This window comes from Rhinoraja longicauda, chromosome 27 (assembly GCF_053455715.1).
Source record: "Rhinoraja longicauda isolate Sanriku21f chromosome 27, sRhiLon1.1, whole genome shotgun sequence".
Lineage (NCBI taxonomy): Eukaryota > Metazoa > Chordata > Chondrichthyes > Rajiformes > Arhynchobatidae > Rhinoraja > Rhinoraja longicauda.
The window spans coordinates 73,146-100,542 of record NC_135979.1 but is presented as its reverse complement, the minus strand read 5'-3'; the positions used below and the strand labels follow the sequence as shown (position 1 = coordinate 100,542).

Here is a 27,397-nt window from a genome sequence, read left to right as displayed (position 1 = left end):
GCCATCGGACAGCGGTTCGAAGCCGCCAATGACCATCACGCTAAACACTGCTGGGCTTCCTGTGTTGTATTTACTGGTGGGGATGAGATTGACTTTGGTTGCCAGAGTTCACTTTATTGTCACTTGTACGGAGGTACAGTCAAGAGCTTTTTGTGCTGTTTGCTCACCAGTCTGTCCTTGAGGAGCATCTTCCTGAGGCACTGCCGTCATTTGGTGATTGTTGTCACAATGCTGTGGTCTGCGTACATACATTCATGGGCTGTTACTGAGACGATGCCAATGGGAGGGACACGAACTATCGCCACTCCTCGCCTCGTGGTGGAAGGAAGGAAGGTTTCGAGAGAAGCGGTTGGCGATGGTTGTGCCCAGGACCCTGCCCATTGAGCTCATCGCTGATGTCCTGTGCTGTGGAGAAGGACCTTCTCTTGTTGCCACCACAAGCATTGGCAGCATTTTATTCTAGGTGCCCACTGACATCAGGGAATAAGACGCACTCCAAATCTTGGAGTGTCAATGCCTCATGCACTGAAAGCTGCACAGGAAGGGTGTCCCTCAGTCACACACTGACACATGTCCCATCCCCGCACTCATGCCTCCACCCGTCACCGGCACAGACGCTGACATTTGCTCAAAGTCCGAGCCAGCACCTGGACATCGAGCGGTTGGGCAAACGTGTTCATGTCACATGGATGGGCTTGGTCAAATTTGGTCTGATTATGCTGCGTGAAAGATGATATGTAGATGATACAAGTGCGGTGGAATAAGATGCCAGATTTAGCTCCCAACAGCCTGCAGATGGGGGGGAGGGGAGGGGGGTGTAGGGGGGAGGGGCGGTAGGAGGTCACGGCATTGAGGGGAAATTGTACACACAAAGGTGGTACTGAGGTTCCTTGAGAACGTGAGTTAGCGAAGATAGTGCAGTGAATGCTGACACACAGACCGATCAAGTGGAATCGCAGAGATTTAAATTGGACGCACAATCCTTCAATTTGAGGGAACAGCGTCCGCATCACATCACCGTCTATGCCTCCTATTTCCCTTTCCCCAACTCTCAGTCTGAAGAAATGTCTCGACCCGAAACGTCACCTATTCCTTTTCTCCAGAGATGATGTCCGACCCGCTGAGTTACTCCAGCATTTTGTGTCTATCTAGAGTCCACGTTTCAATCGATTGTACAACTGACCAATCTCCAGCAGTTTGCACCTCAAAAACAAATTATAAATGTGACCTATAATTTGAATTCAATGCAGGAATGTAAATATTTATCTGCAGCTTATTTCAAATACAACTAATAAAAATTAACAATTCCTCAAAGGTTCTGACTATTTGGAAAACACGTTAATATTCATTATTTATTTATTTGAACAAACATACAATATGGATTCTGGCGCCCGAATTAGTTTGAGCTAAGATCTAAGCTGGGTGCAATCCACGTGGAGTATCAGTGACAGCTGTTGCTGTAAACTGACCTGCCTCACAAATCAATCCACTGACTATTCTTAACAGTCAAGACATTATCTACATCTTACATGAAGCACCGCCAGCATTAGCACAACATGGTAAGATCATTACTTTGTCTCGCTGCACACAATTATATACATTGAGCATAGTTTTCAACAAAAAGTTTATTAGTCATTTTTTATATTTGTAGTCAGATATTTTTCTTTATGATAATGATGCAAGGTTTGTTATTCTGCAAAGACAGAAATCGCTCACTTGAACAGGCCAACTGGAGTTTGAAGTAAACTCTAGAAAGTAACCAGGTCTCAATGGATTCCCCACCTGCCCACCTTGGAAGCTGGGGGTTCATAATTCTGCTCGTGAATTTAGATGCTTTATAGTTTTATATGGAACTTAATGAAAAATAAATAGGAAGGTCTTTGGTGATGAAGTCCCGTTGAACAAAGCGTGAAACGTAGAGTCTATCGTTACAGAGTCTGGAAAACAGAGGCGAGAGACTTGGCTGGGATTTCAAACAAATATTTTACTTGTCTTCATTTGAGAACGTACTGACATTGGCAAAGGTTTCAAAAATGTGAACAGAAGTCAGATATTGTAAAGATTGAAAAAAACTCAGCTGTTAGCAAGTTCAAAGTGGAAAACTCCAGAACAAACGTTACCGGGAGCGCAGTGACTGAGGTAGAAGTTCTCCCAAGGCAGCTCTCTCGGACCCTGCCTTCCGAATGTGTCTCTGAAGTTGCACGGGTCCTAACGGCACAATTTCCAAATCTGCAAATGAGACAAAAGCTGGAGGCACCGTGATTGGCCGGGGAAAAGCAATCAAATTCAGGGAGATGTCGGCAGACGGGGCCAGAGTGGAGGATGGACAATAGACAATAGGTGCAGGAGTAGGCCGTTCGGCCCTTCGAGCCAGCACAGCCATTCAAGGTGATCATGGCTGATCATTCACAATCAGTACCCCGATAGGGTGGAATGTAATTCCGAGAGAGGAGAGGTGCTGGTGGGAAGACTAGGAAAACAAGGGGACACAATTCTAACAGGATTGTTAGAATTCTAACGAAGCAGAGAGATCTGGGGTACAGGCGGAGGGAGGTTTGGGGTACAGGGGGGGTGGAGGTTTGGGGTACAGGAACAGTTTGTGGAGGTGTCGGGGCAGGCTGGGCATGTGGAAACAGACAGATGCGAGCTTTCTGAAGAGAGCAGGGAAGTCAGATTCAATACTTCGCCGAATACTCTATTGAACTATCTCGCTGCTACCATGGGGTAGAAGGTACAGGAGCCTGAAAACCGTGAGCTCCAGGTTCAAGAACAGCTTCTTCCCAACAACCATCAGACTCTTTAACTCTGCACAACACTGACCTCAGCCCTAATTCAGCAACGATCCACCATGGACTTTGTATAACGTTTCACTAGATACTTCGCTGTGCACGATTGTGCTCTGGTTTCCCAGTATAATTGATCATTAGTGATTATTTTTATGTATTTGCATTATTGGGCCTGTAAAGCTACAGCAAGTAAGGATTTCATTGTAGGTATGCACAAAAAGCTGGAGCAACTCAGCCGGACAGACAGCATCTCTGGATAGAAGTGGGTGAAACCTTTCCTACACAAGAGTTCCATTGGTGTGTGTGGCAATGAAACACTTGAATAATGTGACCGTGCTGAGTATTTTGTTGGAATCGTTTACCATCATGCAATTGCATCATTTATATTGTTAGTAAATGATTGCTTTGCTCGCTGCAGGGTGAGTTGTCGGCCGAGCCGCCTGTGGACATTCGAGCCGCTGCTTCATTTCAGGAAGTAGGGAAACACTTCCAAAGGTGTCTTTACTGCTTGGAGGAACTCCTGGACGAGAGGGAGAATCTCATCCGAGAAGTGATCTTCCTGAAGGAACCAATGCATCAAGAAATCTGTGACCTGCGGGCAAAACTGCTGGCGCTTTATCGGAGTAAATCAGAGGCAGAGATTGAATGTGATAACTACAAGGCAGAAATAATGTGCATAAAAAGAAAACTGTTTGAAATTACAAAGGCCCACATGACCCACAAACAGGCAGTGGACGCCACTCGGCAGGGACTTCTCCAAATGACATTAGAACATGACGCCGAACAATCGAGATCACAGACCCTCTCCGACGAACTGGCTGCGCTTAAAAATCAGTACCGTGAGGAAATAAACCTTGTAACCCGTCAGCTGGAAAATACTCGAAACCCTGACAATATACTGTCTCTGTGGAGGAGCCGGCAAACAAACGAATTCCAGACCCTTTCAGCCGAGCAGAGGCAATTATTGGAGAAATATTATGAACCCAAACTGGAAAAGTTGTTGAGCTGGAATAAGCGGAGGACGGGCTCCCTGCGGCTCGCTGAGCAGGAGGTGGGCAGCCTGCGGGGACAAGCGTGGGCATCGCAGCACCAAGCAACAATCCTGAGCAACCACAAGCTACTCCTTGAGCAGAAGCTGCTGAACGCACAGGCGGCGTGGGCTCAGGACGCTGCCTCCTACCAGGTACAGAGACGGGACTTGTAGAATAGGTAGGCAGAGAGACACTGCACAAACTCTCTGATGTCACTCCAGGTTTAACTTTCTTCATTTAATACTCCAATCCAATTCTTATTATTTGAGTAAGATCTCTGTTCACCCAGACAGTTGTGAATCTGTGGAATTCTCTGCCACAGAAGGCAGTGGAGGCCAATTCACTGGATGTTTTCAAGAGAGTTAGATTTAGCTCCTCGGGCTAACGGAATCAAGGATATGAGGATGGGGCGAAGCAGGAACTGGGGTACCGATTGTGGATGATCAGCCATGATCACATTGAATGACGGTGCTAGCTTGAAGGGCCGAATGGCCTCCTCCTGCACCTATTGTCTATGTTTCTGTTGTTTTCCATCAGAAGCCACCCAGGGAGGGAGCTTGTTTACTAAATCCCAGCTATCGGAATTCATCTAAAAACCAGAAAAATATCTGAGGTTTCTGACAAGAAATTATTATCTAATGTGTGCAGAGAAAATGAAACAGCGAGCAGAGCAAAGACAGGAGATGGGTCAGGTGACGGAGGTATGTGTTGAGGAGCACTTTGGGTCTAGTGATCACAATGCCATTAGTTTCAATATCATTATGGAGAAGGTCAAATCTGGACCAAGGGTTGAGATTTTGGATTGGAGAAAGGCTAATTTTGAGGAGATGAGAAAGGATTTAAAAGGAGTGAAATGGAAATTGTTGTTTTATGAAAAGGATATAATAGAGAAATGGAGGATATTTAAAGGTGAAATTTTGAGAGTCTTTATGTCCCTGTTCGGTGGAAAGGAAAGAATAATAATTTGAAAGAGCCGTGGTTTTCCAGGGAAATTGGACACTTGGTTCGGAAAAAGAGGGAGATATACAATAAATATAAGCGGCAGGGAGTAAATGAGGTTCTTGAGGAATATAAAGAATGTAAAAGGAATCTTAAAAAGGAAATTAGAAAAGCGAAAAAAAGATATGAGGCTGCTTTGGCAAGTAATGTAAAAGTAAACCCCAAGGGGTTCTACAGATATGTCAATAGCAAAAGGATAGTGAGGGATAAAATTGGTCCATTAGAGAGTCAGAGTGGACAGCTATGTGCTGAGCCGGAAGAAATGGGGGAGATATTAAACAATTTCTTTTCTTCGGTATTTACCGAGGAGAAGGATATTGAATTATGTGAGGTAGGCGAAACAAGTAGAGTAGTGATGGAAATTAGGAGGATTAAAGAAGAGGAGGTACGGACACTTTTGAAGAATATAAAAGTGGATAAGTCTCCAAGTCCTGATAGGATATACCCTAGGACATTGAGGGAAGTTAGTGCAGAAATAGCAGGGGCTATGACGGAAATATTTCAAACGTCATTAGAAACAGGGATGGTGCCGGAAGATTGGCGCATTGCGCATGTTGTGCCTTTGTTTAAAAAAGGTTCTAAAAGTAAACCTAGCAATTATAGACCTATTAGTTTGACGTCTGTGGTGGGAAAATTAATGGAAAAGATACTTAGGGACAATATATATATAATTATTTGGATAATCAAGGCCTGATTAGAAACAGTCAACATGGATTTGTGCCTGGAAGGTCATGTTTGACTAATCTTCTTGAATTTTTTGAAGAGGTTACCAGGGAAATTGATAAGGGCAAGGCTGTGGATGTTGTCTATATGGACTTCAGTAAGGCATTTGACAAGGTTCCACATGGAAGGTTGATTAAGAAGGTTAAATCGTTGGGTATTAATAGTGAGGTTGCAAGATGGATTCAACAATGGCTGAATGGGAGATACCAGAGGGTAATGGTTGACAATTGTATGTCAGGTTGGAGGCCAGTGTCTAGTGGAGTGCCCCAAGGATCTGTGTTGGGTCCACTGTTGTTTGTCATTTACATTAATGATCTGGATGATGGTGTGGCAAATTGGATTAGTAAATATGCAGATGATACTAAGATAGGTGGAGTAGTTGATAGTGAGGTAGATTTTCAAAGTCTACAGAGAGACTTGGGCCTTTTGGAAGGGTGGGCTGAAAGATGGCAGATGGAGTTTAATGCTGATAAGTGTGAGGTGCTGCATTTTGGTAGGACAAATCAAAATAGGACGTACAGGGTAAATGGTAGGGAATTGAGGAATGCAGTGGAACAGAGGGATCTGGGAATAACTGTGCATTGTTCCCTGAAGGTGGAATCTCATGTGGATAGGGTGGTGAAGAAGGCGTTTGGTATGCTTGCCTTTATAAATCAGAGCATCGAGTATAGAAGTTGGGATGTAATGTTAAAATTGTACAGGGCATTGGTGAGGCCGAATCTGGAGTATGGTGTGCAGTTCTGGTCGCCAAATTATAGGAAGGATGTCGACAAAATGGAGAGGGTACAGAGGAGATTTACTAGAATGTTGCCTGGGTTTCAGCACTTAGGCTACAGAGAGAGGTTGAACAGGTTGGGTCTTTATTCTTTGGAGCGTAGAAGGTTGAGGGGGGACTTGATAGAGGTTTTTTAAATTTTGAGAGGGACGGACAGAGTTGACGTGGGTAGGCTTTTCCCTTTGAGAGTGGGGAAGATTCCAACAAGGGGACATAGCTTCAGAATTGAGGGACAAAGGTTTAGGGGTAACATGAGGGGGAACTTCTTTACTCAGAGGGTTGTGGCTGTATGGAATGGGCTTCCGGTGGAAGTGGTGGAGGCTGGCTCGATTTTATTATTTAAGAGTAAATTGGATAGGTATATGGATAAGAGGGGATTAGAGGGTTATGGTCTGAGTGCAGGTAGATGAGACTAGGTCAGGGAGAATGGTCGGCGTGGACTGGTAGGGCCGGACAGGCCTGTTTCCATGCTGTAGTTGTTATATGTTATATGTTATATGTTATATGACAAGGGCCCGAGGTGTGTTGGATCTGAGCGGGTTGTGCAATGTCAGGCAGAGGAGAGGGATGGTCGATGGTTCAGGTTGTCCATCAGTAGTACATGCTGGGCTCTGGGGGAAGAACTAGAAACTGGGTCCGATGACCCTGTGGGAAGAGTCAGCATAAACATGATGACCAAATGGCCTCACTGGTCGTCTTCATCTAAGATTCTTTATCAGTAACGACAGTACCATTTTAAACTTCCTTGTACTGAATCAATCCTGTGCGGGGTTTAAGGGGAGGATTGGCAGCCACAGGCCGTGGTCTACATCGGCCTTGATGACACAGGAACGGAGATGGTGAATCGCAAAGACAAGTTAGGGAATTGGGTAGAAAGTTGAAAAGCAAAATTCTAGAGCAAAACATTGGGTGCATCAGCGCCACATGGTGGTGAGGGAAGGAACAGGACGGGTGCATCAGCGCCACATGGTGGTGAGCGAAGGAACAGGACGGTGCATCAGCGCCACATGGTGGCGAGTGAAGGAACAGGACGGGTGCAACAGCGCCACATGGTGGTGAGGGAAGGAACAGGACGGTGCACCAGCGCCACATGGTGGTGAGGGAAGGAACAGGACCGGTGCATCAGCGCCACATGGTGGTGAGGGAAGGAACAGGACGGGTGCACCAGCGCCACATGGTGGTGAGTGAAGGAACAGGACGGGTGCACCAGCGCCACATGGTGGTGAGGGAAGGAACAGGACGGGTGCACCAGCGCCATATGGTGGTGAGGGAAGGAACAGGACGGGTGCATCAGTGGCTCAGCTGCCGGTGCAGCAGGAAGCTTTGAAGCATTTGCACCTGAACCTCCATGTCAACAAGTCAGACGTTACTGAGCCTTACTCTTTGTCTCCTCCATTTGGAAACGAGCAGTATGCGGTCTGCACCGTCACAGCTTCTGAACTGAAAGCTGGAATAATTAATATCAAATTTGCTATGATCTTTGTTTTTGGCACTGGCTTCATAATTCCTCCTTGCTCCGCTCCATCCTTGCCACTTCCATCCACTCTGCTCACAACAATCCTCTCTTCTACCTTCGGTCAGTTTCTCTTACTTGCTCTGAAACTTGCTACTCTTACACCTCATCTTTCAACACTTTACACGTACTCCCGCCACTGCCCCACCACCGCGCCCGTGCGGAGCAGCCGGGCTTCGTTGCAGGTTCTATACAAATGCAATTTGTTTTGATAATTCTCGAGGAATTTTCTGAACATGTTTTCTTTTCGTGTCACACTGCAGTATATTATAAAAGCAAGCTCAAAATGCTAAAATATTTTTTTCATTTACTATTTATGAATTTATCAGATACAGAAAAGGGAACTCGAAGCCTCAGCCGGTATTCTGAAAACAGAGCTTGGCGTACAGATAAAAAAGAACGATCACATCAGATGCATGCAGGAGAACATAGCGGAAGAATTAGCTGCTTACAAGTGAGTACCAAACCTCAAAGGGATCAATGTCCAGTCAATGCCGGCTAAAACAGTTGGAAAGTCTTTGCCAACAGGGTTAAATGTTCATATGAAGCTTCTCAACACTTCAAAGTGTGCACTCACAACACGGATTGCAGCCACCAGTGCGATGCCATTCCTTTATCAGAAACGTTAACACTACAATCTTTGACATCCACATTATCCTTCAACTTCCGAACACGGATTGGCTTAGTTTAGTTTTTAAATTAGACACAACATGGAAACAGGCCCTTCGGCCCACCGAATCCACGCCTACCATCAGTCAACAATAGTTAATTCACAATAGAATCATTCACAATAGTTCTATGTTATCCCACTTTATCAGCCACTCCCTGCACTACGGGCAATTAATCCACACACCCGCACGTCTTTGGGATGCGGGAGGAAAGCAGAGCAATCGGAGGAAACCCACGTGGTCACAGAGAGAACATGCAAACTCCACACAGACAGCACCCAAGGTCGGGACAGACCCGGGTCGCTGGAGCTGAGGCAGCTGTTTCTGGCCCTTCTAACTCCATTTGATTTCCTTCCTGATTTACATTTTTCAAATCTATGTCTAATTCCATATTTGTAACCCTTAGGATGTGCATCCTTTCCCCTCATTATCTAAGGTTTCCAGTACCAGGGCCACAGTCTAAGAATAAAGGGGAGGCCATTTAAAACTGAGGTGAGAAGAAACTTGTTCACCCAGAGACTTGCGAATTTGTGGAATTCTCTGCCACAGAGGGCAGTGGAGGCCAATTCACTGGATGAATTTAAGAGAGTTAGATAGAGCTCTAGGGGCTAGTGGAATCAAGGGATATGGGGAGAAGGCAGGCACGGGTTACTGATTGTAGATGATCAGCCATGATCACAATGAATGGCGGTGCTGGTTCGAAGGGCTAAATGACCTCCTCCTGCACCTATTTTCTGTATCTATGTCACTCTCCTTCCAGAAACATGCTGCTCCTGAATTCTGATTAAGTGATCTTTAAACGACTCACAGACTTACTCAATAACAGCTGCTCCCAATTTACTCATTAGCATATGGGACCCTGTGATTTATAAAGAGAAGCATAGACCACGCAGGCTATGCTGCAGTGACACGGGTTATATTGCAGCCAGAACGTTGTGTCTGGCAGGTATTTGTTGCTCAGACCAGTGTTGCATGAAGATTCAACTGGCACCTTCCAGAGGGAATTATGTAGGTAATTGGAACGAAATTGTATGTGTACCGTGAGGAGTGGGTCTGATTAGATTGCAGTGCAGCACTCCTGCATTCTTAGGAGGGGCAAGGGTTGATTGTTGGATGGGTGGAGTGGGTGACAAGGAGACAAACGTGCATCAGATAAGTGAACTCTCAAGTCAGAGGGAAAGATGTAGGTGGAAGGGGAGAGGAGCAGGATAGTGGGAGAAATGGGTGTGCCCCAGGACGAGAGGGTCATGGAAAGAGGGAAAGGGTAGCAGTATTTAAAATTAAAGAATCCAATGTTCATACTGTTGCATTGTAAAACAGGGTAGACAGTCAGAGCATTTTCCCCAGGGTGGAAATATCAAGAGATATAGGGCATAGCTTTAAGGCAAGTGTGACAGAGTTTGAAGGAGATGTGCAGGTTGCTTTTCCCCCCCCTCAGAGGGTGATGGGTGCCTGGAAAGTGCTGTCAGGGATGGTGGTGGAGGCAGACACAATAATGGTATCACAGAAACCTATCGATAAGCAAATGGATCTACATCAACGTGACCAAAGGCAGAGTAGGTGGTTGCTTTGCCGAGTCCCTGTGCTCCATCCACCATGGCCACTTGGTGCTCCTGGTGGGTAGCCACTTCAATTCCCCTCCCCTCCCCACACAAATCAATGTCCTTGGCCTCTACCACTGTCACGGTGATGCCAAATGCAAACTAGAGCAACAGCACCACATATCCCAACTCAATAGTCTACAACTTGATGGCACGTGCATCAAATTCTCTAATTACAGGTAACCTGCCCGCCCCCCCCCCCATCCAGATACTCCCACACATATCCTTCTTCCCCATCCACTCCCTTCACTGATCCTACCTGCCCACACCACCTACGTGATTCCACCTACCCGCCCCATCTGACCTTCGTGGTCCCACCTACCCGCCCCACCTACGTGATCCCACCTGCCCACCCCACCTCAGCTTCGTGGTCCCACCTGCCCGCCCCACCTGACCTTCGTGGTCCCACCTACCCACCCCACCTGCCCGCCCCACCTGACCTTCGTGGTCCCACCTACCCACCCCATCTGACCTTCGTGGTCCCACCTGCCCACCGCACCTCAACTTCGTGGTCCTATTCTCCATCCCAGGTGATTCTACGTGCAGCCCCAATCATGTCTGTTGGTTATCTCCACCCCGCTCCCCCACCTGATCCCAACCACCAATCCTTATCCCCTTAGCTTAATCCTGACCCTTGCCAGCTCAGCCCCTTTCCCTTCACCTCTTTATACTAGCTCTCCACCTTCAGTTTCAATCCAAAGGGTCTTGGCCCAAAACATTATCTGTCCATCCCCTCCACAGTTGCTGCCTGACCGCCTGAGTTCCTCCAGCCCTTTGGTTTTTGACCGCATTTATCAAAGATGAAGTTACATCTACGCCAATCCTCTGGATGTCTGCCCCATTAGTCATTACCCAACACCGTATCAACGCTGAATCTGGAGTACTTTATTGCAGACCTAAATTGCAGGAATATTAAAACCAAATAATATGATTGGTTCCACTGTAATTGTTCATACATTCAGAACCAATTTAGCTACTTGACATTCTCTGGGTCTCTACATTCCTTGGAAAGGAAAGAAACGTGAACCCGCTGACAATATTTTTTTTGCAGGGAAAGTTTGATGATGTGTGGAAATCTTATTGAATCTCCGGACATGGTGGATCAGAAGAATCCAAATCCAAAATGAATCTGAAAGTTAAGACAATTCTTCAAATATATTGGCACATCTCCCTTTTCCTATTAAAGTATGAAGAAACTATTTAGGTTTCAATAATTCAGGTTCCCAAGGACATGCCAAACTTGTTTGTTTTATTGCTGGGAGGTCAGTCAGTAGCAAGACATTTTTATTTCCCACCCCTAACCAGCTGAGAGCAGTTTGGAGTTAACCAGTTAGAAGGAACATTTACAATGATCCAGTGGCTTCACAGGGACCACTACCAGTGTATTTAATCATATCAATTTAACTTCCCCAGTTACGTAGTGGGATTTAAACTCATCTCTGCCCACGGGCAAGGCTTTTGAATGCCATCCAGTCATGAGGCTGCTACACTCCGTCTCCATGTTAGAAAAAGTAACTTTAAAATCAAAACATTTCTATTTGGAGTAATATCCAATTAAAAGCATTGATGGATAACCAGCAGAATAACCCTTCCGCTCATGGTTTATCCCTTGGAAAGTTTGCAAAGCAGATTTAAAAGGTAGTTACTGGGGCCAACCATATTAAATGATGACAACAGTTTGCACATAGAAAGATTAGGCAAATTATTTTTGTAATTATTATTTATCCAAGGTGTGTGGGTTTCAGACTGAACCAGCATTTACTGCCCATCCCTACCTGCCTTGAGAAGGAGCTGAGCTGCCTTCTTGAACCACTGCAGACCTTGAGGGGTGGATACACCAACAGCTGTTAGGGAGGATTACAGAGCTACAATTAGATGTTCAAGACCATTAACCACAGGTACCACTGACAGATACATGGATAGGACAGGTTTGGAGGGATATGGACCAAACGCAGGCAGGTGGGACTAATGTGGCTGGGACATGTGGGCAAGTTGGGCCGAAGTGCCTGTTTCCACACTATCATTCTATTAAAGAGGTTTGGTATAGTAAACAAATAACATCCTCACAGGCAAGTGAATCCAAAACTAGGAGGTACATTCTTATAATTTCTTCAGTGATAGGCCTCATGACAATATGGAGTTCTCTCCCAAAATCTGTTCAATCAAGGGTTGATTAAAAATGTTAAGACTGATCTTGACCGATAATGGTTTTAGGAGTTTCAAAACCAAGACTAGATGGAGTTTTGATGCACATCTCAGCCAAACTCTGGTGAGAGATTTTGATAGCAGATTTAGTAGTTTTGAGAAATTACACAATAGTCAAAACGTCATGCTCTAGTGGTTTAAAATCAGATAGAACATACAACAGTACAACACAGGGACAAGCCCTTCAGCCCACAATGTCCATGCCAAACATGATGCCAATCAAATAATCTCCTCTGCTTCAACTTGATGAACATGCATCCATTCCCTGCATATCCATGTGCCTACCTAAAAGCCTCAAACACCACCATTGTATCTGGCCCCACCACCATCCCTAGCACCTACCCCATACCGTGTAAAACGCCACACACTTCCGGTAATGGAACGACCTGAACCTGAACCAACCTGAATATTTAAATGTGGGTAAAACAATATCCTGTACAGCTGCAACACCACTTTCTAGAATTGCCTCTCAATAACTCGAGATTGATACAATCAGCCCCAGATCATTTATCCACTTTAATGCTCTTCATGCATCCCAACACATCTTCCTTCTTGATCTCAAACTGCCCTAGCATATTAGTTTACCCCACACTGATCTCACTGTCCCCAGTAATCTTTTCCTGGGTGAATAAAGATGGAAAGTGGCACCTAGCCTATAACTTCTGACTACGCATAAATTCCCTTCTTGAAGTCTTAACTTCATAGTTAACGGTTCCCAATTTACACTCTCCTGCCCAATAATGTGGCAAGTTGCCTTTCCCCAGTTTAGAACTGTCCCCATGGATCCAGATCATCTGAAACGTATGGAGCTGTGATCATTGTTCCCAGTGCTCTTCCATTGAAACACCAGTCACCTGGCCAGGCTCATTTCCCAGTACAGGGTCCAGTATGTTCCCTCCCCGAGTTGGATTATCCACATACTGTTTCAGGAAACACCCTGGATACACTTAACAATTTCTACCCCATCATAGAGTAATACAGCATGGAAACAGGCCCTTCGGCCCAACTCATCCATACCAACCAAGATGCCCATCTAAGCTAGTCCCATTTGCCTGCATTTGGCCCATATTCTTCTAATTCTTTTCTATCCATATAAATGGTGTTTTAAATGCTGTTATAGTACCTGCATCAACTAGTACCCTTGCCACCTCATTCCATATATCCACCACTCTCGGGTGAAAGCCCTAAGTGCGTCTGTCAAATGCACTGTGTAAGTGGCAGACGAGAGGATGTGAAAGATGCCTATGACACCCCTCTTGCTTTTGCATCTTTCCATAATGTGTCTAGTCTCAAACCCATTCCTTCTCTCCACAGAAGCTGTCTGTCCCTCTGAGTTACTCCAGCATTTTGTGTCTATCTTCTATTCCTCCAAACATCTATGCCAGCTGAACAATGCTGTATACTATTTTGATAACTGAAAAAGGATACATGTTTACAAAGCTGAAACCCACATGTAAAAAGTTGAAGCACAATACCCATCATTCCCAACAGGTCCTCGATGAATTATCAATCTGGTCACCCACCCTATATTCCTTTGCCTTCCTATCCCAGTTTAGAATGTAACTGTAAAATGCAAAACAGAAGGGAAGTAAAACTCTCCATAAACAGAACATTGATCCAACAGGTCACCATTAGATGAATCCGCAGCTGAGGAATTCCACTCCAGGAGTTTTTCTTTAGAGCATATTTTACTCAATCCAATGCATTAACACAGAAAGATCACTACATCAAAACAAGCTATAGAACACATGCAAAAAACTTGCATTTAATATTTTGTGTAGAAAAACATATCATTTTTATTGGGATTGATGCACATTATATTTAGCAAGACTCTCTCACAGAGAATATTCAATTGGTTTAACTGACTTGTATCTCCGAAGAAACAATGCAAACACTGCAGCATCCCAGGGGCAAGCCTTTAAATACGTATTGTACACAACAGTCTGCGTCACACAGTCAAGTAGAAATGCAGACAAAGCACATTACTCAAATGGTTGCAAAGTGGGACATTAGGCTTGTGGGGTAGAAGCAAACATTTTTTTTTTTTAAAAAGGTCCTTACTGGAGGACATACTTTTATCCAAACTCCTGCATTTGGAGATGGTGGTTAGATATCGACAGCTTCTCCCAAAACATCATTAGCAGAATAGCATGTTTGTATAGAAAAAAGTGTTTGGAAGCAAGAACCAACTACGAGCCTTGGCCTTCTGGATCAGGGGCTCCCTCTGGATCTTCATCATTGTAAATATTCTCAGCCTGTTGGAAGACAATCTTGCTTAAGCAGCACTAATAAAGCATTCACACAAAGTCTCAAAATGTCCCCAACTAAATAAACACATTGCTGCTAAAAACATCTACTTTGCCACTTTTTCCCAGTTTGCCACAAGACTTGAACTGTCAGAAAGACAGACCCAATAGTCAACGAGGAAAACATTTTGGCCAGTAACACCAAGCCTTGCTCTAAGTAGCACCAAGTCCTCCACTGCGGTTTCTCTATTCCTGAGGGTCTCCTGTTTTCAGTTATTTTTTACTGCCACAAGGGGTAAGAGAGTTGTAAAAACAAGCCTGAAGGCTTTGTGTCTCAATGCAAGGAGTATACGTAATAAGGTGGATGAATTAAATGTGGAGATAGTTATTAACGATTATGATATAGTTGGGATTACGGAGACATGGCTCCAGGGTGACCAAGGCTGGGAGCTCAACATCCAGGGATATTCTATATTCAGGCGGGATAGACAGAAAGGAAAAGGAGGTGGGGTAGCGTTACTGGTTAGAGAGGAGATTAAAGCAGTGGAAAGGAAGGACATTAGCTTGGAGGAAGTGGAATCGATATGGGTAGAGCTACGAAACACTAAGGGGCAGAAAACGCTAGTGGGAGTTGTGTACAGGCCACCTAACAGCAGTAGGGAGGTTGGGGATGGCATCAAGCAGGAAATTAGAAATGCATGCACTAAAGGCGCAACAGTTATAATGGGTGACTTCAATCTACATATAGATTGGGTGAACCAAACTGGCAGGGGTGCTGAGGAAGAGGATTTCTTGGAATGTTTGAGAGATGGTTTTCTAAACCAACATGTCGAGGAACCAACGAGAGAACAGGCCATTCTAGACTGGGTATTGAGTAATGAGGAAGGGTTAGTTAGCAGTCTTGTTGTGCGAGGCCCCTTGGGCAAGAGTGATCATAATATGGTAGAGTTCTTCATTAGGATGGAGAGTGACAAAGTCGATACAGAAACAAGTGTTCTGAACTTAAAGAAAGGTAACTTTGAGGGTATGAGGCGTGAATTGTCCAAGATAGACTGGCGATTGATGCTGAAAGGGTTGACGGTGGACATGCAATGGAAGGCATTTAAAGGTCGCATGGATGAACTACAACAAGTGTTCATCCGAGTTTGGCAAAAGAACAAACCAGGAAAGGTAGTGCATCCGTGGCTAACAAGGGAAATCAAGGATAGTATTAAAACAAAAGATGAAGCATACAGATTAGCCAGAAAAAGTAGCATACCAGAGGACTGGGAGAAATTCAGAGTCCAGCAGAGGAGGACAAAAGGCTTAATTAGGAAAGGGAAAATAGATTATGAGGGAAAACTGGCAAGGAACATAAAACAGACTGCAAAAGCTTTTATAGATATGTCAAGAGAAAAAGATTAGTTAAGGCAAATGTAGGTCCCTTGCAGTCGGAAACAGGTGAATTGATCATAGGGAACAAGGAGATGGCAGACCAATTGAACAAATACTTTGGTTCTGTCTTCACTAAGGAAGACATAAACCATCTGCCGGAAATAGCGGGGGACCGGGGGTCTAAAGAGTTGGAGGAACTGAGGGAAATCCAGGTTAGTCGGGAAGTGGTGTTAGGTAAATTAAATGGATTAAAAGGCAGATAAATCCCCAGGACCAGATAGGCTGCATCCCAGAGTGCTTAAGGAAGTAGCCTCAGAAATAGTGGATGCATTAGTGATCATTTTTCAAAATTCTTTAGATTCTGGAGTAATTCCTGAGGACTGGAGGGTAGCTAATGTAACCCCACTTTTTAAAAAGGGAGGGAGAGAGAAAACGGGGAATTATAGACCAGTTAGCCTAACATCGGTATTGGGGAAAATGCTAGAGTCAGTTATTAAAGATGTGATAGCATTACATTTGGAAAGTGGTGAAATCATCAGAGAAAGTCAGCATGGATTTACCAAAGGCAAATCATGTCTGACGAATCTTATAGAATTTTTCGAGGATGTAACTAGTAGAGTGGATAAGGGAGAACCAGTCGATGTGTTATATCTGGACTTTCAGAAGGCCTTCGACAAGGTCCCACATAGGAGATTGGTGTACAAACTTAAAGCACACGGTATTGAGGGTTCAGTGTTGAGGTGGATAGAAAATTGGTTGGCGGACAGGAAGCAAAGAGTAGGAATAAACGGGTCCTTTTCGGAATGGCAGGCAGTGACTAGTGGGGTACCGCAAGGCTCAGTGCTGGGACCCCAGTTATTTACAGTGTATATTAATGATTTGGACGAGGGAATTGCAGCGTTAGCTGCGAGGAGGATGCTAGGAGGCTGCAGTGACTTGGATAGATTAGGCGAGTGGGCAAATGCATGGCAGATGCAATATAATGTGGATAAATGTGAGGTTATCCACTTTTGCGGCAAGAACAGGAAAGCAGAGTATTACCTGAATGGTGACCGATTGGGAGAAGGGGAGATGCAACGTGACCTGGGTGTCATGGTGCACCAGTCATTGAAAGCAAGCATGCAGGTGCAGCAGGCAGTGAAGAAAGCGAATGGTATGTTGGCATTCATAGCAAGAGGATTTCAGTTTAGGAGCAGGGAGGTTCTGCTGCAGTTGTACAGGGCCTTGGTGAGACCGCACCTGGAGTACTGTGTGCAGTTTTGGTCTCCTAACCTGAGGAAAGACGTTCTTGCCTTAGAGGGAGTACAGAGAAGGTTCACCAGATTGATCCCTGGGATGGCGGGACTTACATATGAGGAAAGACTAGATAGACTGGGCTTCTACTCGCTGGAATTTAGAAGACTGAGGGGGGATCTTATAGAAACATATAAAATTCTTAAGGGGTTGGAAAGGCTAGATGCGGGAAGATTGTTCCCGATGTTGGGGGAGTCCAGAACCAGGGGTCACAGCTTAAGGATAAGGGGGAAGTCTTTTAGGACCGAGATGAGAAAACATTTCTTCACACAGAGAGTGGTGAGTCTGTGGAATTCTCTGCCACAGAAGGTAGTTGAGGCCAGTTCATTGGCTATATTTAAGAGGGAGTTAGATGTGGCCCTTTTTGCTAAAGGGATCAGGGGGTATGGAGAGAAGGCAGGTACAGGCTACTGAGCTGAATGATCAGCCATGATCATATTGAATGGCGGTGCAGGCTCGAAGGGCCGAATGGCCTACTCCTGCACCTATTTTCTATGTTTCTATGTTTCTATGCCACGATTCCCTTATCTCCTTTATTGATCACTTGATATTCTTTGATATCCAGTATTACCTGGACTTGCCATCCTTCCCTTTCACTGTGATGGGAACACGTTGTCTCGGAAATCTCATGGTCTCACTTCTGAATGGCTCCCACTTGTCGGGATTATATTTATTCAATCCATGTCTGCTAGCTTCTGTAATGATATTGAAATGGGTCTTTCCCCAATTCAGGACTATCCTTATTCCTCTCCATTACTCATTGAAATTTAGTTATCTCTTAAACATTTCACCTGCTTGTTCAGCATCATTTAGATGTGATTGACCCTATTCCCATGATGCTAGTATGATTCCAGAACTTAACCTCACTGTGGAATTGATCTGGAAACATAGAAAATAGGTGGAGTAGGCCGTTCGGCCCTTCGAGCCAGCACCGTCATTCAATATGATCATGGCTGATCATCCAAAATCAGTCCCCCGTTCCGGATTTTTCCCCATCTTCTATTGCTTGACTTACTGTGAAAAATGCCTGTGCTTGACAGGCAAGAGGTGTATTAGCTGATTGTGTTTTTGGCAAACAGAACTCCCACTTATATAATAATAATTGTATTTGCTTTAACGTCAAGGAGAGACATTCCTTTTGAATGGGATAGCCACTTCAGTGAGAAACATGATCATTGCACACTAGTTTAGTTTAGTTTATTGTCACGTGTACAGTGAAAAACTAATTCTGGGATCCAATCCAATGAACTAGATTTATGGATTTTACCAACACAAAACAAGAACCAGCTCATGGACCTGCGATGGGAACTAGGGCTGAGAGTCATCCCCAGTTCAGAGAACAAGTGCCTGCTCATAGGGGCTGCACACGGAGGACCTACAGCATATACCGCAGGTGGTCATAATGTTTTGGCTAATCAGGTCATGTTTTGGCTGATCGGTGTATACATGGTTAATAAATTTATATGCTAAATTTATAGCAATAGATTTCTATAAATTTAGCATACAAATTTACTAACCATTTATCCATTAAAAGTAGGATTAGAGGCGATGACAAAAGAAGTTCTCACCCAAAAAGCAGAGATGATGTAGATAGAAGCTGCTGCCTGAAAAACTCATCACGTTTTAAAAACCCCACATTAGCAGCTAAAGAAATATAACCAGCAAGGTGACAGCCCAAGAATCAGCAAGCAGGACTAGAGCTCGGCCAATGGGTGATCAGTAACAAAATGCCCACATACTGTGCTCGTGATTTTTATGATTTTTTAGATTCAGGTGTTTTTATTTTAGTTTTAGCGCAGAAACATGCCCTTCGGTCCATCGAGTCCACACCGACCAGCGATCCCCGCACACTAACACTATCTGACACATGAGGGACAATTTACATTTATACCAAGCCAATTAACCTGCAAACCTGAACGTCTTGAGTGTGGGAGGAAACCGAAGATCTCGGAGAAAACCCACGCGGTCACAGGGAGAACGTACAAACTGCACAGACAGCACCCACAGTCGGGATCGAACCTGTGTCTCTGGCACAGTAATCGCCATAAGGCAGCGACTCTACCGCTACACCACTGTGCCACCCTGACAAGAGAGAAAGTATTCTACATAAGGGAGTGAAGCATCAATACTCACCATCTGCCACACTTGCATAATGTTGTCTTCAGATACAGAGCAAATTACCCAAGGCTCATTTGGGTTCCAAGAAAAGTCTGAAATTTTAGCTGTGTGCCCACCATGAATAAACTAAAACATAAAGACAGATTACTTTTTATTTAATACACTGAGAAAAATCAATACATAAAAACACAGATCAATCTTTTAAGACAGATATTTTTCTGCTCCTTGTTTATTTGATTTACCATTCCCTTACTTAGATGTTCGAGCAATATACCCTGCCCATTCCCTGTGGGACTGTGAGGGATAAGTTGGTGCTGGCTTGTCACATGGACTCGGTGACCTCTCCTAAAAGAATAATGCTGTGCCCAATGAAAGAAAGCAGTGCCTTTGCCCAAGTCAGTTTGAAGTCAACACCAAGCTGTAAAACATTATGTACAATCCAAGCAACTACTTGAAAAGGATGAGAACCAAAGACCTTCTCACCAGCTCGAGTAAATCCAATGAACAATGTAAAATTTATATACTAAAACTCTCGTTTGTTTGTTTGTTTGTGAACTACAGCCAAAATGGTACACGATAATGCGACAATTTTAGGCCCACCTTACTCACCGTCATCCCTTTGGTGCTAATGGAAGAGGTTTCATTGAAATTGGTGTTATATTTTTAAAGTTATCACATTTTAAAGTTTAAATTTATCTCCTAGGGAGGGAGGAGTGTGGTGGGAGGGATTGGGGGGAGGATAAGGGGGGGTTGAGGGGGATGGAGTGGGGGGGAGGGTAGGGAGGTGGAAGGGGAGGAGCATAGGGGAGGGAGAGGAGAAGGTGCTGCACCAATGCAAGAGAGGTTTGTGCCCAACGGGTTCACTTGGTCTATATTTTCATAAAACAAAGAGAAACAAAGGACAGGTATCCATTCAGTTAGCACCTTTGGGTTCACAAGGGATTTGCTAGCAGTTAGCTGGTCCCATTGTGGAGCAGGCCCTATTGCGGAGCAGGCCTCATTGCGGAGCAGGCCCCATTGTAGCGAGTCAACAAAAACATCCTGGGTCTGCTTTATCCACAGGAGGTTCTCGTCCTTGGTCATTGGTCACCAATTTCCCCACCTTCAGACAGGTTTAGGTGAGGGCACCCTCAGACAGGGGAATAAAAAATACCATCTAGGTACTGATCCTAGAAACAAGGAACTGTAGAAACTGGTTTACAAAATAAAACACACAAAGTGTTGGAGTAACTCAGCAGGTCAGGCATTATGGCATTATCCTTGGAGAACATGGATAGATGACTTTTCGAGTTGGGACCTTTCTTCAGACTTATGTTTTGGGTCAGGATCCTTCAAGAACAGTCTGAGTTACACCAGCACTTTGTTTTTTTTTAATGTCGTGATCCTGTTGAAGCCCCAGCTCTGAGACACTTTGAAGAATAGGAATCTCAGTTCTGGTGAGCTCCAGAATCAGACAGCCTGATTGTCCAGACTGTCACAGAACAGAGGCACTTGCTACCAGTTTAAACAACTGCTCCTGCTGCAGGCCACCGCTCACATGGGTATATTTCTTGGAGGAGAATTAGAGATAGTTACAGAAAATCAAAAAGATTTTGCTGATAAATTTGAGACTGACCAACAGTTCTGGAGGACCATCTTCAGCATCTTCTGGTGACTGTTCCTCTCCAATTTTACTAAAAAACAAAAATAAACAACACATTACAAGGAGACAAAACCTATAGTGTAGGAAAGAACTGTAGATGGTTTAAATCGAAGGTAGACACAAAATGCTGGAGTAACTCACAGGGTCAGGCAGCATCTCTGGATATAAGGAATGGGTGATGTTTCGGGTCGAGACCCTTCAGACTGATGTCGGGGAGGGGGCGGGACAAAGATAGAATGTAATCGGAGACAGTGGGAGAACTGGGAAGGGGGGAGTGGATAGAGTGGGAAAGCAAGGGCTATCTGAAGTTAGAGAAGTCAATGTTCATACTGCTGGGGTGTAAACTACCCAAGCGAAATATGAGATGCTGTCCCTTCAAATTGCGCTGGGCCTCACTCTGACAATGGAGGAGGCCCAAGACAGAAACGTCAGATTGGGAATGGGAGGGGGAGTTGAAGTGCTGCGCCACCGGGAGATCAGGTAGGTTAAGACGGACTGTATCCGCTTCTACTGTTACCCTGACGGCAGTTTCAGGAACCTAGCACGGTGTAGAAAAAATAACTTTACTCACACATCTCTTGTAAATATTTCCTCTCACCTTAAATATATGAACTAGTCAGAGTTAAATAGCATGAAAGCAGACCCTTTGTCTCAACCAATCCAAGATGTCTTCCCAAGTTAGCCCTTTTGTTCTGCTTTGGCCCATATCTCTCTGTTAATTCACTATCCACACACCTGTCTAAATCCTTTTTAAAATATTGTATCCACCTTGACAGCTTATTCTATTTATTGACCTCCCTCTGTGTGAAAAGGCTCTTTTAAATCTTAGGTCCTCTCACCTTAAATCTAAGCCCATTAGTTTTAGACTCCTCAACCCAAAGAAAGAATGACCACTCACCTCGTCTATGTCTCATTATTTTATATAAGGTGTATGACTTCAACAAGGTGCCCCATCACCTCCCATGCTCCAGGGGAAAAAAAGTCCTAACCCTTCCAATCTCTCCCAGCTCAAGCCCTCCAGTCGTGACTCGTCCACCTCACTGAATTGGCTCGCCAAACAACCACTCTTACAGACGGACCTCTGTTCCGACAGCAGATGGCTCAAGCACCAGTCAGATGTAGAAACCTAGAAAATAGGGGCAGGAGTAGGCTATGCGAGCCGGCACCACCATTCACTGTGGTCACGGCTAATTCACCGCCATTCACTGTGGTCATGCACGAGTAGGCTACGTGAGCCGGCACCGCCATTCACTGTGGTCACGGCTAATTCACCGCCATTCACTGTGGTCATGCACGAGTAGGCTATGTGAGCCAGCACCGCCATTCACTGTGGTCACGGCTAATTCAATGTGAACACAGCTAATTCAATGTGATCACTGATAACTGAGTTATAACTCAAGAGCAGTGTCACAATAAGAGAAACTCCTACCTCAAATCCCATACATTCAGTCTGCGATCTGTTCCACTTGATGCCAGGATAGTTTCATTGTGAGGAGACCACTGAACCTGATGGTATTAACAGAATAATTAATTATTTAAAAACAAGATTGTTATCCAATTTTCCTAAAAGACCAGCGTTGTTTTATTTGGAGTTCAGGGAGGATATACAAAAAAAGGATTTCAAAGATTTCATTGTTCAATGAAATTAACTAAAGTTTGAATGACAAACTTGTTGCATTTGTCCTTGCGAAATGCAACACTTCACATTTATCCGGATTAAACTCCATCCACCATTTTGCAGTCCAACATTCCAATTGACTATATTATGCTCAACTCCACCAGTTTTCATGCCATGAGCCATGGAGCTGGAGCATGCTCATTATCCCAAATAAATCCATGATTGTACATATGAAAGTAAAGCCTTTTCCTAATAATCCGAGAGTCATAAAGCTGTACGCCATGGAAACGGCCCATCCTATTCATATTTCCATACAACACAGGAAGCTATTTGGCCCACCGAGTTTATGCTAACTCAAAAAGCAATTGCATTCGCCCATTAGTTCTTCCGATAACCCCTTCTGTCCATATTCTCAAAGGATGTTTTGGTGAGCTGTGACCTCAGAGCTATTTTGCCAGAGGTTTACTTGATATAGAAGCCTCTAAGGCAAGAAGAGTAAATACATTCAGCACGCCCCAGATGCTTGGGAACCCCAGTGGCAAGCACAGGCAGTGAGCCAACTCCAACTCATTTCAGCCCACATTCCTCACCACATCTATACAGTGTAAAGTTGCCTTTGAACACCACTACATGCCAAGATTATAACCTGCCATATTGGTCAGGATGTAAATGACCATGAACACCTGAGAGACCAAACTTTGAAGGGACCTCTGCCTGAAGCTATGGTTGCCAGTAACCTTTTACTTTAGGCTTCAGAGATACGGCGTAGAAACAGGCTCTTCAGCGCACTGAGTCCTTGCTGACCAGCAATCCCCACACACCAGCACTATCCTACACACCAGGGACAATTTACAGTTTTTTACCAAAGCCAATTAACCTACAATCCTGTAAGTCTTTGGGGAGTGGGAGGAAACTGGAGCACCCGGAGAAACCCCACTAGGTCACAGGGAGAACGTAAACTCCATACAGATAGCACCTGTGGTCAGGATCGAATCTGGGTCTCTGGTGCTGTGAAAAAGCAACTCTATCGCTGCACCGCATGAGCCCCACCATGCTGACGATATCTGTTCTTGGGTAATATATTTTACTAGAGAGCATGTGCAAGGTAAAGGTAACAGGTAAAGGTAACAAGGTAAAGGTAACAGGTAACACGGTAAAGGTAACAGGGTAAAGGTAACAGGTAACAAGGTAAAGGTAACAGGTAACACGGTAAAGGTAACAGGTAACAAGGTATCAGGTAACAAGGTAAAGGTAACAAGGTAAAGGTAACAGCTTTACCTGGAAAATCTCGTCCTTGTGCGATTCAAAGGAATGCAGTTTCAGTTTCAGATTTCTTAAATCCCACAGTGCAACAGTCTGCAAATCAAGGCAACCATTTCATCATAAACCACAGCAACGCATCCCAAAATCAAATACAGAATATTTGTGAACAGAAAGATAAAAATTACCAAAAGAAGTGCTTCAAGCTATTCATAAAAAGAGTAACTAATTGATAAAATTTGTTTTGAAGTAGTTGCAGGGGTAACTGTAGGAAATGCACTTGGCAAGATGCCACAATCATTTTGCTACCAGAAGAACGCATGGAATAAAAAATATTATATGAAACAATGGATGTAAAAGGTCACTTTTCAAACATGAGAATCCTTCAGTGGCACTGTCCAGAATTATTGCATTTATGAATAACTTGCACTGGCAATCCCGAACTCTGCAACTTTATATATGACTGTTGACGTGGGAAAAGATAAATGAGTAAAACAAAATAATTTTATATAGCTGTCATATATAAAAATCAACAGCTCCTCATTTGCTAATTTAAGATATCTGGTTTGTATGGATCAAAGGACATGGTAGAGGCTGGATTACCTGAAACATTTAAGACATTTGGACTAGATCCATGGATAGGGAAGGTTTAGGGGATATAGGCTAAATGCAGGCAAATGGGACTAGCTTAGGAAGGCACCTTGGTCGGCGTGTACAAGTTAGGCTGAAGAGCCATGCTGTACGATTAACATAATGGTGTTCATTTACTCCTTCAAAATGACATCACCTTTCTTCATAAATCACATTTTACCAAAACTTCAGTACAAAGCCCATCACCTGATTACTCACTATCCCCATTACTGCTGGGAAATAAGGAATAATTTGATGCACTTTCATTTAGACATCAAACAGAAAGGAAATCTGCATTTGGTAAATTCATTGATGCATAACCAATTCACCATCTAAACAAATTTGACTTTAGTCTAGAAAATATAAAACATGTCATCTCACTATCATGTGGACTTTTAAGTACTAAAGAAAGGCAGTACGAGCTTTAAAATCCCACCTTATCAGCAGAACCAGTTGCCAAGATAAATTCACTATAAGGGTTGAAGGAGAGACAGTTGACTTCGGCAGTGTGTGCATCAACTGAATGGCTTGGTTTGGATGTGTTGTTAGATCTGGTATCCCAACTGGAGACAAAAAAAAATTGAAAGCCAAGTCAAATGTTATATTTTCTCCTAAACTAGAAATGTTCATTTATCTACAGGGCTAGCTACTCAGAACATGATACACAGAAAAATCCCCAAGCCCTTGGCTGATGACAAAATGAAACACTGATTTTTAAAATGTTTATTAACTACAGCATTATCAGAGGTTTCTGTCAATTATTTTAGGTGAGCAATTGGGGCGGCACGGTGGCGCAGCGGTAGAGTTGCTGCCTTACAGCGAATACAGCGCCGGAGACTCAGGTTCGATCCTGACTACGGGTGCTGTCTGTCCGGAGTTTGTACATTCTCCCCGTGACCTGCGTGGGTTTTCTCCGAGATCTTCGGTTTCCTCCCACACTGTTTGTAGGTTAATTGGCTGGGTAAATGTAAAAATTGTCCCTAGTGGGTGTAGGATAGTGTTAGTGTGGGGATCGCTGGGCGGCGCAGACCCGGTGGGCCGAAGGGCCTGTTTCTGCGCTGTATCTCTAAATCTAAATCTAAATGAATGCTGCTGGCACAAATTTTGTGGGCAAATACTTACCCCACTAAATTTTTTCAAATATAGACAGAATTTTGTTTTTGACAGAGACAGGTGAATTTATAATGGGAGACAAAGAAATTGCAGAACAGTTAAACGAGTACTTTGGTTCTGTTTTCACTGAGGAAGATACAAACAATCTCCCAGAAATACTAGGGGACCAAGGATCTAGTGGGAGGGAGGAACTGAAGGGAATCCATATTAGTCAGGAAATGGTGTTAGGTAAACTGTTGGGACTGAAGGCAGATAAATCCGCAGGGCCTGATGGTCTGCATCCCAGAGTACTCGAGGAGGTTGCCCTAGAAATCGTGGATGCATTGGTGATCATTTTTCAATATTCTCTCGACCTTTGATCAGTTCCTGTGGACTGGAGGATAGCCAATGAAACCCCACTTTTTAAGAAAGGAGGCAGAGAGAAAACAGGGAATTATAGACCAGTTAGCCTTACATCGGTAGTGGGGAAGATGCTTGTCAATTGTTAAAGATGTTACAGCAGCGCATTTGGAAAACAGTGACAGGATCGGTCAAAGTCAGCATGGATTTATGAAGGGGAAATCATGCTTGCATAATCTTCTGGAATTTTTTGAGGATGTAACAAGTAGAATGGATAAGGGAGAGCCAGTGGATGTTGTGTACCTGGACTTTCAAAAAGCCTTTGCCAAGGTCCCACAAGAGATTAGTGTGCAAAATTAGAGCACATGGTATTGTGGTAGGGTATTGACATGGATAGTGAACTGGTTGGCAGACAGGAAGCAGAGTAGGAATTAACGGATCCTTTTCAGATTGGCAGGCAGTGACTAGTGGGGTGCCGCTAGACTTGGTGCTGGGACCGCAGATATTTACAATTTATATTAACGATTTAGATGAGGGAATTAAATGTGACATCTCCAAGTTTGCGGATGACATAAAGCTGGGTGACAGTGTGAACTGCGAGGAGGATGCTATTAGGCTGCAGGGTGACTTGGATAGGTTGGGTGAGTGGGCAGATGCAGTATAATGTGGATAAATGTGAGGTTATCCACTTTGGTGGCAAAAACAGGAAGGCAAATTATCTGAATGGTATCAGATTAGGAAAGGGAGGTGCAACAAGATCTGGGTGTGCTTGTACATCAGTCACTGAAAGTAAGCAGCCAGGTACAGCAAACAGTGAAGAAAGCTAATGGCATGTTGGCCTTCATTGCGATAGGATTTGTGTTTAGGAACAAGGAGGTCCTACTGCAGTTGTAAAGGGCCCTGGTGAGACCGCAACTGGAGTATTATGTGCAATTTTGGTCTCCTAATTTGAGGAAGGGCATTATTGCTATTGAGGGAGTGGAGCGTAGTTCAGCAGGTTAATTCCCAGGATGGCAGGACTGACATATGATGAAAGAATGGGTTGACTGGGTTTGTATTCACTGGAATCTAGAAGGATGAGAGGAGATCTTATAGAAACATATAAAATTCTTAAATGATTGGACTGGCTAGATGAAGGAAAAATGTTCCCGATGTTGGGGGAGCCCAGAACCAAAGGTCACAGTTTCAGAATAAGGGGTAGGCCATTTAGGACCAAGATGAGGAAAAACCTTTTCACCCAGAGAGTTGTGGAATTCTTTGCTACAGAAGGCAGTGGAGGCCAATTCACTGGATGTTTTCAAGAGGGAGTTAGATTTAGCTTTTAGGGCTAACGGAATCAAGGGATATGGGGAAAAAGCAGGAACCGGGTACTGATTTTTGATGATCAGCCATGCTGGCTCGAAGGGCTTACTCCTGCACCTATTTTCCTATTTATCTGTTTCTATGTTTCTAAAAGCTGACAA

At 44.2% G+C, this 27,397-nt stretch overlaps 2 protein-coding genes across 3 annotated transcripts in view; one reads left to right on the top strand and one right to left on the bottom strand.

Moving 5' to 3' along the window:
• The first annotated feature begins 273 nt into the window (after nucleotides 1–273).
• On the top strand, nucleotides 274–19,825 carry LOC144606610 (syncoilin-like). Its single transcript, XM_078422881.1, has 5 exons — nucleotides 274–348; nucleotides 3,205–3,969; nucleotides 8,157–8,281; nucleotides 11,148–11,232; nucleotides 19,590–19,825. Exons 1-4 carry the CDS (start codon nucleotides 274–276, stop codon nucleotides 11,221–11,223), a joined length of 1,041 nt encoding a protein of 346 aa, XP_078279007.1. The 3' UTR covers nucleotides 11,224–11,232; nucleotides 19,590–19,825.
• The window catches only part of LOC144606653 (histone-binding protein RBBP4), a 37,399-nt gene continuing 22,491 nt past the window's right edge, over nucleotides 12,490–27,397 (bottom strand). For both annotated transcript variants that reach the window (XM_078422943.1, XM_078422944.1), the window contains exons 8-13: nucleotides 24,919–25,045; nucleotides 23,871–23,948; nucleotides 22,404–22,480; nucleotides 20,948–21,005; nucleotides 19,348–19,458; nucleotides 12,490–14,556 (exon numbers count right to left, since the gene is read on the bottom strand). In XM_078422943.1, coding sequence (XP_078279069.1) covers nucleotides 14,491–14,556; nucleotides 19,348–19,458; nucleotides 20,948–21,005; nucleotides 22,404–22,480; nucleotides 23,871–23,948; nucleotides 24,919–25,045 — 517 coding nt within the window. In that variant the 3' untranslated portion in view covers nucleotides 12,490–14,490. The remainder of the gene's footprint in view (nucleotides 14,557–19,347; nucleotides 19,459–20,947; nucleotides 21,006–22,403; nucleotides 22,481–23,870; nucleotides 23,949–24,918; nucleotides 25,046–27,397) is intronic.